The 13,600-nt window shown below is 38.3% G+C and overlaps 1 protein-coding gene and 1 pseudogene across 1 annotated transcript; one reads left to right on the top strand and one right to left on the bottom strand.

The window, feature by feature from the left end:
- Positions 1 to 5,202: 5,202 nt before the first annotated feature.
- LOC106413404 lies at positions 5,203 to 9,564 on the top strand (annotated as a pseudogene).
- A 1,900-nt stretch (positions 9,565 to 11,464) lies between these two features.
- On the bottom strand, positions 11,465 to 13,331 carry LOC106413713 (adenylate isopentenyltransferase 3, chloroplastic). The gene has a single exon (XM_013854461.3). The coding sequence runs from the start codon at positions 12,750 to 12,752 to the stop codon at positions 11,754 to 11,756; it is 999 nt and encodes a 332-aa protein (XP_013709915.2). The 5' UTR covers positions 12,753 to 13,331; the 3' UTR covers positions 11,465 to 11,753.
- Between the last annotated feature and the right edge of the window lie 269 nt (positions 13,332 to 13,600).

Genomic DNA, 13,600 nt, shown 5'->3' on the forward strand with positions numbered 1-13,600 from the left:
CTTATAAAACAAAATAGGATGGAGATTCATGGAATCCTTACTTTTGTTTTTAAAAAAGTCGCATTGATGGGAAACAATGATAGAATTTAATTATTGCGTTATGCTCAAAAGATGTGATTCTTTTTTACTCCAAAGACTCGCTTTTTTATTTTTTTTTGCAATTTGTTCTTTGTCTTCTTCAACTTTTTTCCTTATCTCTTAAAGCATCATTATCGGTAGTTAATAGTGGATCTCTTAGGGTTTTTTTCAATTAAAACAAAATAAAAAATAATAATTTTAAGAGGCGTATCTTAATTAGGGTCATCAAGATACGTCGCTTAGCGCCAAGTGTTGGGAAAAGAGAGGAGAGGAGTGGTGAAGACGATTTCGAGGTTTCTCTGCTTCGGACGTCGTAAACGAATGCAGAAGTGGTCCTGTCGTGGCGGAGAAGCCGGCACAGAGCTGAGAATGAAACAGAGTTTGTGGTGATTTGCGGAAGTGGTCATGTCGTGAGACGACGGCCATGGTGGCTCCGGTTTCAGTTGATGGCGGAAGAAGAAAACCGCGACCGCGAGAGAGGACGTGCAAGAGGAGGAGCAGTGGCTTAGAATGTTGAGAACGAGTTGAAGAGCACGGCTAATTGAGGATAAGGTGGTATCGTCAATCAATTCCTTTTTAAATTATTATTGTAAGATTGAATGTATGTTTACAAGCTAATGTATGAAGAATGAGATATAGTAAGGTATGAAAAGATATGTAGAAATAAAGTAGGGTTACAAGATTATCAATGGTTTTTTTGCAGAACATCGAAAGTATTCTTGATTCCCATATTCTCATTTGTCTCTTGTATATAAATGATGGACATTATTGTTCTTTGTGGGGACTTTGTGATGTGTTTTTAGAGTGTATATTGGCTTCGTTTCCCTCATTGTTTTGTGTGTAAGGTTTCTCATATAATGATTTTGTGATGTGTTTTAGTGTAGACATGGTTTGTTACCGCCGTTGTCTGATTTTGAGGTTTCTCATATAAAGATTTGAGAATTTTGAAGAACTTTGCTGTTCTTGCAGGTGCTAAAGGGCATAACAAATGATGAGACGTAAGTTGCTAGATGAGTTTGAGGATGTTGAATATGACAGAAAGGCTGTTGAAGTGGTGCTTACGGTAAATAATGTGTAACATCCCGAGTTGTGATATGTGAAAAGATTTAAGAGAATAGATTTGGCTACCTATGTCACCAAAGTTGACTTATCTTTTCTGGAGCACATCCTGAAAGAACTCTAGAGTTAAGCGTGTTTAAGCTGGAGTAGTGGAAGGATGGGTGACCTATCGGGAATTGATTCGCGATAACGTGCGAGTGAGGCCAAAGCATGGGAAAAGGTCGGTGGTGATTGCAGGGTCAGTAAACAATGATTTCGAGCCTTCAGAAATTAACGGACCGACCGACAGATGGGATGGGCCCCACGGGCCAAGAGAGCGGGCGTGGGTGGCCCATTAGCCGTGGACGGATCAGAGCGTTATAAGTGGTATCAGAGCTGGTTAGCCATCTCAGTTCTGACCTGAGAGGCGTCTTGAGACCTGTCGTGGAGCGCAACGAGGACGTTGCGTTCTTTGAGAGGGGGTGAATTGTAACATCCCGAGTTGTGATATGTGAAAATGCTTAAGAGAATTGATTTGGCTACCTATGTCACCAAAGTTGACTTACCTATTCCGGAGCACATCCTGAAAGAACTCTAGAGTTAAGCGTGCTTGAGCTGGAGTAGTGGAATGATGGGTGACCTATCGGGAAGTGATTCGCGATAGCGTGCGAGTGAGGCCAAAGCATAGGAAAATGTCAGGTGGTGATTGCAGGGTCAGTAAACAATGATTTCGAGCTTTTAGAAATTAACGGACCGACCGTCGGATGGGATGGGGCCCACGGACCGAGAGAACGGACGTAGGTGGTCCATTAGCCGTGGACGGGTCGGGGCGTTATATAATGTCTGGTTCCGAACAACTAATTCTGTATTTACATGTCAGGGTTTGTGTAAGACCCGATCCCGGCCGACTAGGCCGCGGTCGATGCCTCACGTCGCTCAGTCCATACCCAGACCGAACCTCTAAAAATTTTTGCCCTTTAATTAAAACATCGCCCATAAGCGAGGGCTAACTCAGATCCTAGCTCAAGACTACCTTAGTCATTCCCTAGCTAGATCAATACAACACATACGCAGCGGAATAATATCTACTTAACCATTCTATCTAGATCTATGCAACATTGCTAGATCATACCTTTGCCACATCCACGGAGCTTGTTAGCTCATCGGCCCAGCTACACTAGCTGAATGAACTCATAAACCAGCTGATCGAGCTGCGAGGTAGCCTTGCCCAGCTCCCCGTCCACTCGTCCAACTCCCTTATACCTTCATAAACTCTTCTCTTGGGTACTTAGTCATTCAGCCAACCATCCCCACAGACATAAGTAACCCTTGAGAAGTCTTCAAACAGCTAAGGACATGCATCTGGCCCTTACCGGCTCATGCACTGTCCCACATCCTTTTTGCCTTATCAACTTATGATACCAAGTCCAGCTCATGGACTAACAATGCCCATCAGATCCTGAGTCAATCAACCAACCACCCCACATGACTCAGAACTGATGAGTCTTCACACTTCCTAATCAGTCATGGAACCATGTCCCACTGAACCTGATTAGTGTTGCTCTTACCACCGGTGCATCCTTTGATCAATCAGATCAGACACCTTGATCCATCATCCAAGGATCAGATCGTCCATCCTTACCCATGATCAGATCACACACGGCCTGCCTTACCAACACCAAGGTTGATAACCAGCAATTCCTTATGATTAATATCATAAGTGACAATATGTTCCAGCACACAAACATATGATCAGATATCCTAACACAAGGATCTGACCCCAATATGCCCTCAGGTGCAATTTCGACCGCAAGCAAACCTGCTCCAAAAACATAGCCAATGCTTTGCACATAGCTTACCAACCCAAGGTTGATAACTAACATTCCTTATGATCAATAATCATAAGTGACAAACATTTCACAATACACAAGCATATGATCCGATAACCTAACACAAGGATCTATCATTGCATAGCTGGTTCCATAACTAACCGATCATTTTCTCATTAAACCCAAATCTGGCCGATTTCAAATGTGATCCAAAAATCAATTAAAATTCATGACAATTCATGATAAATCATAACTAAGAGAATGGTCCAATCGGATTTCCCAGAACCGGCCTCCAGCCCCTAGATCTCGGCCAAGATCAACCAAACCGGCCCGAGGGACCATCTCTAAATCAATCCCTAAAAACTCATTAGGATTCATGATAATTCATGATAAATCTTAACTAAGAGAATGGCCAAGTCAGAATTCCAAGAACCGATCTCGATCCTATAGATGTTGACCTAGAACAGCCCCACCGGCCACCTTGACCATCTCGAAATCAATTAGATAAAAATCCCCAAATACCATGATAATTCATGATAATTCACCACTAAGAGGATTCCAAAGTCAGATCGCCATAAATCCATCAGGAAGTAGGAGATCCGGACTTAGCTGCCAAACCAAGGCCATGGAGGGTTCTTCTGAACCGGCCAAGCCATGGTTCAGTGTCATCAAGTCTGATCCAACAGACTACACCATAATCATTCATAATATATATATTCCTCAAGAACGTACCATACTTGGCCATGATCAATTCCACAGTCAACAGAATTGTAATTCAAAAGGTAATCATAAAACCGGTTACCTTATACATGATCTGATTAGATCATGTGCCTTCCCTTATCATGGACGGCCATGCTCCTCCAGGGCACGCCTCCATCATTGTCCTATCACATACCTCCAGTATTGATAAGATCTATTCAAGGGTCGCACCAACTTCCCATCCATGGAACTTCCATGAAACCAGTTTCTACACTGCATCCGCCTTCAAGGCTGTCTTGGCCTGTAAGAGTGGAGTCTGGCCTTCTCCCTTCTCTCCTGGTTAAATGCGTGTGTTCCCAAGACACAGAGGAAGCCCAGGATGTGATCATCCATGATAAAACATCATCACAGGGTCGACCATCACTTCCCCCTTCAGTGCCCATGAAACTGCCTTTCTACACACATCTGCCCTTAAGGCTGTTCATGCCATTGAGAGTGGAGTCCGGCCTTCTCCCTTCCCTCCTGACCATTTGAGTGTGTTCCCAGGGCACAGAGGAAGCCTAGGACATGATCATCCATGATCAATCACCATCAAAGGGTCGTTCTCAACTCCCCTTGTGATTGCCCACAAAACTGCCTCTTTGCTGCCTTCACACCACTCTTGATCTTGGATGGAGCAATCCGACTCTCTCTCTCTTTTTCTCTGGTTTTCTTTGTGTTTGAGGGTGTAGAAGGAAGTCCCTGGTGTGCCTGCAAAGGCACGGACTTGCCTGCCTTTTATAGAAGAAGGGGTGGTTACTTTTTGGTGGTTACTTTTTAACCATTCCATCCCTTCGGTTTCAATCCTGGCCATTGATTTAAATCAATGGTCCAGATCACACCCTTTCGCCTCTGGCAGTTACCACACGCCCTGGAACTGTCAATCCACTCCTGGACAAGGCCAAACAAGGCCCAGACTGATTGCCCACGTCTCTGGCTCAATCCCAAGAGCCCACCAGCCCATCGGCACACACGGGTCACCCACATGGCCCGGCCACTGTCCAGACCCGGCCCAACTGCCCATGACTTGAACACTCAGTCCAGCTGAGTTGAGCTGATCCCCAGCTGCCCCAGCTGAGTGAGCTAGTCCATCTAGCTCAGGGAGCTGACACACTCTTCAGTGAGCTACACTGAGCTGCACTACACTTCACCTAGCTGGTCGAGCTTGCTTACTGCATCGCCCAGCTGTTATACACTGTGTCCAGGTTGTTTCTTTTATCTTCTTCAATCCTTCTAAGTCCCTTGGTCAATTTCCAGACCTAGACTTAGTTTTCCCATGATCCATTCTGATCACTCACTTCATCGAGCTTCACCTGGATCTTGTCCAGCTACCAGCTCGCTTGTCCAGCTCCTTTGAGCTTGTCTCCTTCTTGGATTAGCTATGCCTTAGCTTCCTGATGCCCTTAACCTTACTTCCAGGCTATGACACGCTTGTCTTTGGGCCATATGACCATACTGGTGCATTTCCACGCACCGCAGTCCGTCCGGACGATCATATCCAGAATCGGGGACATGACAGTTTGGGTAGATTCACCTCTTGATTGCAGGATACTTCAGAGAAGCTACAAGTGGGATGTGGGAACATATGTATGGAGGTGAGTTTTAAAGTTCTTATAGTGAGGCCATTGGCCTCACCTTCATTTGAAATAAGACTTCTGGAAAATGGTTCCTGGAAGGTTTTCAAAGAAACAGAAACTTGAATGTGAAAATTCTAGTGAAACTAGTAGAGAGATTGGCTTGCATGATCATCTCTTATGATTTGTTATTTTAATTGAAGAGTGGCTTCTTTTTTTACTTAAAGGACTTATTATCAAATATTCTTTGTTTGGTTTGGTTCTGTTCAGGGCGGATCCACGTGGGCCAGGGAGGTGGCAACTGCCACCACAAAAAAAAATTATTAAGAGTTTCTTTTATAAAAAAAAGTGTGCCACCATTAAAAAAAAATTTTTTGCACCCACAGCTCACTCAATTATATTTCCCAAAGCCCGTTTCAGAAATAATTTATTTATTTTAGAAAATTGACATAATTATAAAGTTACTTAACTAATATACAAATTAAAAAAAAAAAAACCCTAATCAAAAATTTCTTTCTCGTCTGTGTTCTTCGTCGTCTTCGAGAAAGAGGTAACTTTTTGCCTTTGTTAAATTGTTTTTTTTTATTAATGTTTCATAGTTATAGTTTATTTTAATTGTATAAGTTTAAAACTAAAGTAACCTATTATAGTTTACAGAAACTAAACTCTTCTAGTGATGCGATGATGATAAAGTATTATAAAGTTTTTGGTCATGTCGTCTTTTTAATTGTCAAAGTGTAGTTTTAAAATTCATACCATACGACTAAATTGTTTAACAGTTTTTTTTTTGTTTTCCAGAAAAATTTAATGGAGAAATATTTCAAAAAAGTACCTCCTGTACCTGAGGCCAATATCAACGATTTGCCATCTAAATCTCGTGAAAGGAAAGACAAAAGAAAATCTCCTCCAGTACATGATAGCAATATCGATGATTTACCACCTGACCCCGGTGAAAGGAAATACATAATGAATTATCCAGAAAATCAAAAAGACGAGGTTAGACGTAGATATCTAACTAAAGGTCCATGCCAACCTTATGGTCATAAATTTAAACAAATATTGATATCTGGTTCGACAAGGCGATTCAATCCAGCTTGGTTTGATCAATATGGTAGTTGGCTCGAGTATAGCATATCAAAAGAAAGTGCATTTTGTTTATATTGCTACTTATTTAAAGATGAGGTACGAAAACAAGGTGGTAGTGATGCATTTGTGAAAGAAGGGTTTAGTAGTTGGAGTAAGCCAGATAGATTGCTTACTCATATGGGTAAACCACCCAACAGTACTCATATTATTGTTGCTCAGATGTGTGAGGATTTGATGAATCAAAACCAATCTATAGTACATGCTCTGTTTAAGCAAGATGATAAGGTGAAAAGTGAGTATCGTATTCGCTTAAATGCTTCGATTAATGCTTCCAGATTCTTGTTACGACAAGGATTACCTTTTCGTGGCCATACTGAGAAAGAAGAGGCTGTGAATAAAGGAAATTTCTTGGAGCTTGTGAAATACACAGGAGAACAAAATGATGCTATACGTAAGTTTATTTTGAATAATGCTCCAGGAAATAACCATATGATTTCTCCAGTGATTTCAAAAAGATATTGTCCATTCCTTTGCAGAAGAAGTACGACAAGCTATTTTAAAAGAAATAGGCCATGATGTGTTTGGTTTGCTGGTTGATGAGTCTGCTGATTCTCATAAAGAGAAGTTGGGTGTTGTTTTACGGTTTGTTGATAAAAGAGGAGCAATCAAAGAAAGATTTATTGGAGTTGTTCATGTAAAAGAAACATCTTCACTAGCTCTAAAGTCTGCTATAGATGATTTGTTTGCTAGATATGGGATGAGCGTTAAAAATGTGAGAGGGCAAGGTTATGATAAAGCTAGTAATATGAGAGGTGAGTTCAATGGATTGAGATCATTGGTTGCAAGAGAAACTAGTTCAGCATATTATGTTCATTGTTTTGCTCATCAGTTTCAGATAGTTGTGGTGGCAGTTGCAAAAAAACACTTTGATATTGCTGATTTTTTTGATAAGATTTCTACATTGTTGAATGTTGTTGGGGCTTCTTGTAAGAGACATGATATGTTTCGAGAAATTCAACGTGAAGATTTAGAAAAAAGAATCAGCAGCGGTGATGTTAAGACTGGGACAGGACAAAATCAGGAACGTTCTTTATCAAGACCTGCAAATACTCGTTGGGGTTCTCATCACAAAACATTGTTGAGGCTGGAAGAATTGTTTTCTACTATCATTAAAGTTCTTGAGTATATCCAGGATGAAGGCATAGAAGACGTAAAGAAACATCAAGCATATGGTCTTCTCAGATATTTTCACACATTTGATTGTGTGTTCTATTTGCATCTAATGTTGTTGATTTTGGGGTTCACTGCAAATTTGTCATTGGCTTTGCAACAGAAACATCAAGTTATTTTGAATGCTATGTCACTGGTAGAATCCACTAAGCGAGAACTGCAGAAGCTTAGAGATGATGGTTGAGAATTGCTTTTGGCTAAGGTTGCTTCTTTTTGTAAGAAACACGATGCTGAAATTCTTATCATGGAAGAAGATTTTATTGATCCTAGGAGGCCAAGAAAGAGAACCAACATAACCAATATGCATCATTATAAGGTCAACTGCTTTTGTACAGTTCTGGATTTGCAAATTCAAGAGTTTAATGATCGTTTTACAGAGGTAACCACTGATCTACTTATTTGTATGGCTTCTTTAAATCCGATTGATTCATTCCATGGGTTTGACAAGGAGAAGTTGGTGAGATTAGATAAGTTCTATCCGGATGATTTTAGCTATGGTGAGCTTTTATCTTTAGAGCAGCAACTTGAAATCTACATCGATAATATACGCAGAGATGAGAGGTTTAAGAATGTGGAGAATCTTGGAGATCTTTCATGTTTGATGGTGAAAACTCAGAAACATATTGCACATCCTTTGGTTTACAGACTTCTAAAGTTAGTTTTAACTTTACCGGTTGCCACCGCAAGTGTCGAAAGATGTTTTTCAGCAATGAAACTAGTGAAGACAACTGCACGTAATCGAATTGGAGATCAATTTCTAAGTGATTGTATGGTTTGCTTTATTGAAAAAGAGTTGTTGACTCAGTTTCAAATGAGAAAGTGATAGAAAGATTTCAAAAGATGAATGAGTGTAGAGTTGTTTTTTAAAAGTTGTTTTTTTTATCATATTTGCTGGATTTTTTACTGCAAATTTAATAAAATATTAATTTTTGTTTTAATTAATTATATGTTAAATTTTGCACCCACTGTATTTATTTTCTAGATCCGCCACTGGTTCTGTTTATGTACTGATGCATGTGTTTCTGTGAAATTATGTACTGATTGGTCTATGTACTGATGTATGTGTGGCTGCCCTTTGCTCATCGCTTGTCTATATTGATTATGTGCCTAAGAGAACAAATAATAAAGTTTCCTTTTGTTACTCTAGTTGTCTTTAGCTTATAACTTTAGCTACCAATATTTATAAAGAAGTAAACTACATGAGTCGTTTACGTACCATCACCACTATTTTTAAGTTTTCCTAGGCGTATGGTTTGTTACACGTTAAATTTCTAGCTGAATCTTACTGTCTGACATGGAACCTGCTCCATATAAATCGTTAGTAATGTTTAGAAACCTCGAGATCAGGTTCAGGAGATGTTCATGACACATGTGTGAATGAGTGATTGCAATATTCTCACTACCGATGATATTTATCCGAAATGGATAACTTTTATCCAATCTATTCTAATACCAGAAGGACCGAAGGTTGTTTTATTTGCTCAACGTCAAGAAGCTGTCCGGAAAGATGTCGAGCGTGCTTTTGGGGTCTTGGAAGCTCGTTTCGCCATTGTTAAAAATCCAGCGTTGTTTTGGGATAAAGTCAAAATTGGAAAGATTATGAGAGCATGTATCATACTCCATAATATGATAGTAGAAGACGAACGAGATGGATACACTCAATTTGATGAAGACAACAACTGATCTTCTATGCTTCTTTCAAATAATTCTCGTTTATTGTAATAATCTTTGTTTTCATGTTTTTATTTAAAATTCTATATTTAAAATGTTATCTTTTATTATGTTTTATGTAATAAAAAAAAATTAATTTTAATAAAAAAATGTTTAATATTATTTTATTTTTAAGAACCCCAAAATAAGAGACTTGCAATGGAGACATAAAAGCTCAAATTTCTTAACCAAGTCTCTTAATCAACTTTATTCCTTAAATACTATTAAAAAAATAATAAGAAACCCATCGTGAGGTTGTGGGATAAAGATGCTCTTAGAGTATGATTAACTCGAGGTTCTTAGAATGGGGTTCTTAGAGCATGATTAACCCGAAGTTCTTAGGATGGGGTTCTTAGTGAAAGTTAAGAAACTATTTCTTAACTTTTAACTAAAAAAGGTAAGAATCGGTTCTTAAATAAAGACTTTAAGAACCGGTTCTTAGTTTTTTTAGTTAAAAGTTAAGAAACAATTTTTTAACTTCTGCTAAGAACTCCACTCTAAGAACTCCGAGTTAATCATGGTCTTAGCTTTTTTAGTTAAAAGTTAAGAAACCGTTTCTTAACTTCCGCTAAGAACTTCACTCTAAGAACCCCGGGTTAATCGTAGTTTTATAGATTCAAATTCTACGTCAAAGCCATATAAATAGATGCATATTTTTTTAGTATTCACATCAACATCAGTCCAGTCCACAAATATATCGCACCAGGCCAAATGGGCCACGGTCGAAGTAGTATACTCTGTTTTGTAAAAGTTTTTTTCTGTCTTTAAATTTTCTATGTAAATTTCTATATTTAAGTTGTTATGCCTATTAATATTCTTTTGTAATTTTGTTATTGACTATAATATTTAAAATAAATATTTATATATTTGTCTTTATAAAAAATTACCCATGGTAAATGAGTATATTGACGGATTTGCCAAAAAAAGATGAATAATGACGGAGTGGGGCCCAGGAGCATCTAGAGAATAATAATAATGGATGGGTTCCAAGTAAGAACGCATTAACCTACTTTGAATCGAATAATGCAACATAAATTGTCAACGGCTGTACGGTCTCTAACTGTACGGTCATTTCATTCTGGTAACATCTAACGCATTAACCCATTTAGAAATTTATCTTCACACTTTATTTGTGTCTTTGTTTTACTTATGTCCCGACTCAAACTGGTTAACAACAATTTCGAAGGATTCCCCACACGCAAAAAAAAAACTGCTTTAAAACTATCTTCTTCATCATGTCATTTGATTTGAGTGGTTAATAGTTTAGAACATTTAATCTGATCATTTTCCTAGCTCAAATATATGAAATATTTTCACACTACGTACTAATCAACTCGTTACGATTCATTTCACGTGTACCATTTCTTTCGTAAATCTCATTTTAAATAACGGCAGCTGAAATTTGGTTAATTATTAATTCAGATCTTAATAATTCAGGATTATATATCTGACCTATATACATAGGTGTGTCTGGATCAAACAATTACATTTAGAGAAGAAATCACTGAATCACTGTATAACTATTTACAATATATAGACCATGATTAACTCCGGTCTCTTAACTGGGGTTCTTATCTTCGGCTAAGAGACGGTTCTTAGCTTTTAATTAAGAAAAGTTAAGAACCGTCTCTTAAATAAAAGATATAAGAGCGTTTTTTATCCGAAAAGTGTAAAAAAATAAAATAAATCATGAGTTAAAAACCCCAAAGAAGAGGCCGGGGTTAATCATGATCTAAGTTGTCAATCTCAGTGCCAAAAATATATAAGTTGCCAACTTCAGTGCCCCACTCACCTTAGACGTTGTCATATTTAAATCACATAGTTATACAAAAGCAAGTCTCATTTCCAAAGTTACCTCTGAGGAGTGTTTGGGTTGGTCGTGCTTGAACTTTCGGTCTAGATCATGATTGGGTAAGGTTGTTGGAAGCTACAAGAACTGTTGTTTCAAAGTCTGAGAACACCTTGTTTCTCAATAGTTCGTGTTATTTGGCTCTCGTCCTTGATCAATGCCGGGTTCTTTGATCCGAGCCGGTTTCTTGGCTTAACTGGATTGTGGGTTGTTTTCCACTATTGTTTTGGATCCAATTCATTTCGTCGTTGTCTCTGTTATCTAGTTTAATTTATGCATTTTGCTACAATTTTTCATTATCATAAATTTGAAAATTTAATATAAAATTAACATTTACCAAAAAGAAAAGGTCTCATTTCGAAGTATAGCATTCCTCTTACAGTCTCATTTGCGTCCAAAAAAGTAGAAGATAATACTGAATAACCGTTATGCCAAAATTTCAGTATCTAACAGTACTATATATGATGCGTATAATATATAATATATGTAGAGCCGTGGATATAACTTTATTTTCTAGCATATTTTTTTTAAAATATTTTCCCCACTCGTGGTAGTAGTCTTGAACATTTCTGATCATTGCCATGCCATCAGAACATTTCTTAATCACCATTTTCCAGCTGATTACGCCACTAGAGACATCTCGCGTTCCCTGACCGCTGCGGTTGATGCATCCACAAACACTCGACGGCTGTCAATATCGAGCAAGAACCGTGAAACAGCTTCGGTGCTCGGTCTAGCCACCAGCCTCTCCCACGCCACGTCAGCATCCACCTTTGATCTGCGCCTTGTGATAACCGGAGTCGCGTCCAATCTCTGAATGCACCACTTCTTGATCTTTCTCAACCGTTCGATCTTCTCTCTCTGTCTGCAAGCTAACTTAAAAGTATTACTCTTTATTTCATCGACCACTTTATTCAACAGTGCTTCTCTGTCTCCCACACTCAAGAACGGTTCGTTCCTGAAAAATATGTCGAACTCCGGAACTCCGATTGCTTTCTTTATTCCTCTCGAGTAATCAGAATTCGAATAGTCGAAAAAGTTTCTAGCTTCTTCAACCATTCCATTTTGCACCATCTTATCAACTCTCTCAGACACAAACCGGTTCAAAACGGGTAGTGCCACGTCGACCCACAGGAAGCAACAGTCGTACTTTGACCTAAATTTGTAGTCGTCGTCGTCGACTAGAGCCTCAACGTAAGAGTTGGAACCTCCAACGATGATTGGAAGCTTTCCACGGTTAAGAACAGATTCAACAGAGAGATTTGCCATGTGGCAGAAGTTAGCGGCGGTTAAGTCGGCTTGAGGCGGCAAAACACTGAGGAGATGGTGCGGTACCCCACATCTCTCTTCGGTCGTGATCTTGTTAGTGACAATATCGAGACCTTGGTGAACTTGGATCTTGTCAGAGTTTATGATCTCTGCTTGAAAACGTGTGGCTAGATCGACGGAAAGTCGTGACTTGCCTGTTCCGGTAGCGCCCATTATGACCACGACTTTTTCCTTTGGGACGTATGGGTTTAGAGTTAGCATATTGGGACCAAATCTCGCGGGAGAGAAGTCTAAAGTTGTCGAAGGAGGCAATGACTGTTTGCACATTGCCATAGATATCTTCATGATCATGATGATATGTAGATAACTTTACAATATAAACTTGAGACTTCAGGTGTTTTATATATATTTAGATATGTTTGGTCGACGCTTGTATCGATGTTCAGGTGACTTTGCATAAGGCATATGATTTCATATTTATAAGGGTCACAGACTTGAGGAAAATTAAAGTCTGGACGAATGATCTATTACAAGTTGGGCTCGCTTTTTTTAATTGGTCAAAACCTATTCTTTTTTTATCTTTTACTTTATTCTCCTCTATTTGTTTTAGCCTAGCCAAACATTTGATGCGCGTGCAGTGATGATGATATATTTTGATAATGTGTCAATCAAAGTTAAACTTCTATTACGTTTGATGTGAAGTTAAGATCCTTTTTTGTGTGTGTGGAAAGTTAATTATGATCAGAAGCATTTCCGTTTCTAGATATTCTATATATTATTTGAGTTGAGTGTAAGTTTTTGTTATTAAAATTGGGTTGTATAAGCTCTGGCTTTGTCCTTTGTACACAATTTTGCTTGAAATAAATTTAACTTAGAACTAGATCAGACTGTGCGGTTTTTTTAATAGTAAAATATTTTAGATTATGCAATACAATATATCAATAAATTAATATAATTTAGTGTTACATAATAATTTTTCTGAGGATGGTCCAAATAAAAAAATTACACATGAAATAAGTCATCACTTCTATTTTAATAGTATAGATTGAATTACATTACGCACTAAACATCAACTTAAACTAAAACATACACTAAATAATCATAATCGGTATAGTAAGCATTATATGTATATATATATTCAATATGCCTTGAATTTATATATATAAATAAATCATTTAAAAAGTCATGCAGGTGTGATT

The sequence above is a fragment of the Brassica napus genome, chromosome C8 (genome assembly GCF_020379485.1).
Source record: "Brassica napus cultivar Da-Ae chromosome C8, Da-Ae, whole genome shotgun sequence".
Lineage (NCBI taxonomy): Eukaryota > Viridiplantae > Streptophyta > Magnoliopsida > Brassicales > Brassicaceae > Brassica > Brassica napus.

Bases quoted from the DNA above. Each gene is read 5' to 3' on its own strand.
- LOC106413713 (XM_013854461.3), bottom strand. From the start codon at position 12,752: ATGATCATGAAGATATCTATGGCAATGTGCAAACAGTCATTGCCTCCT.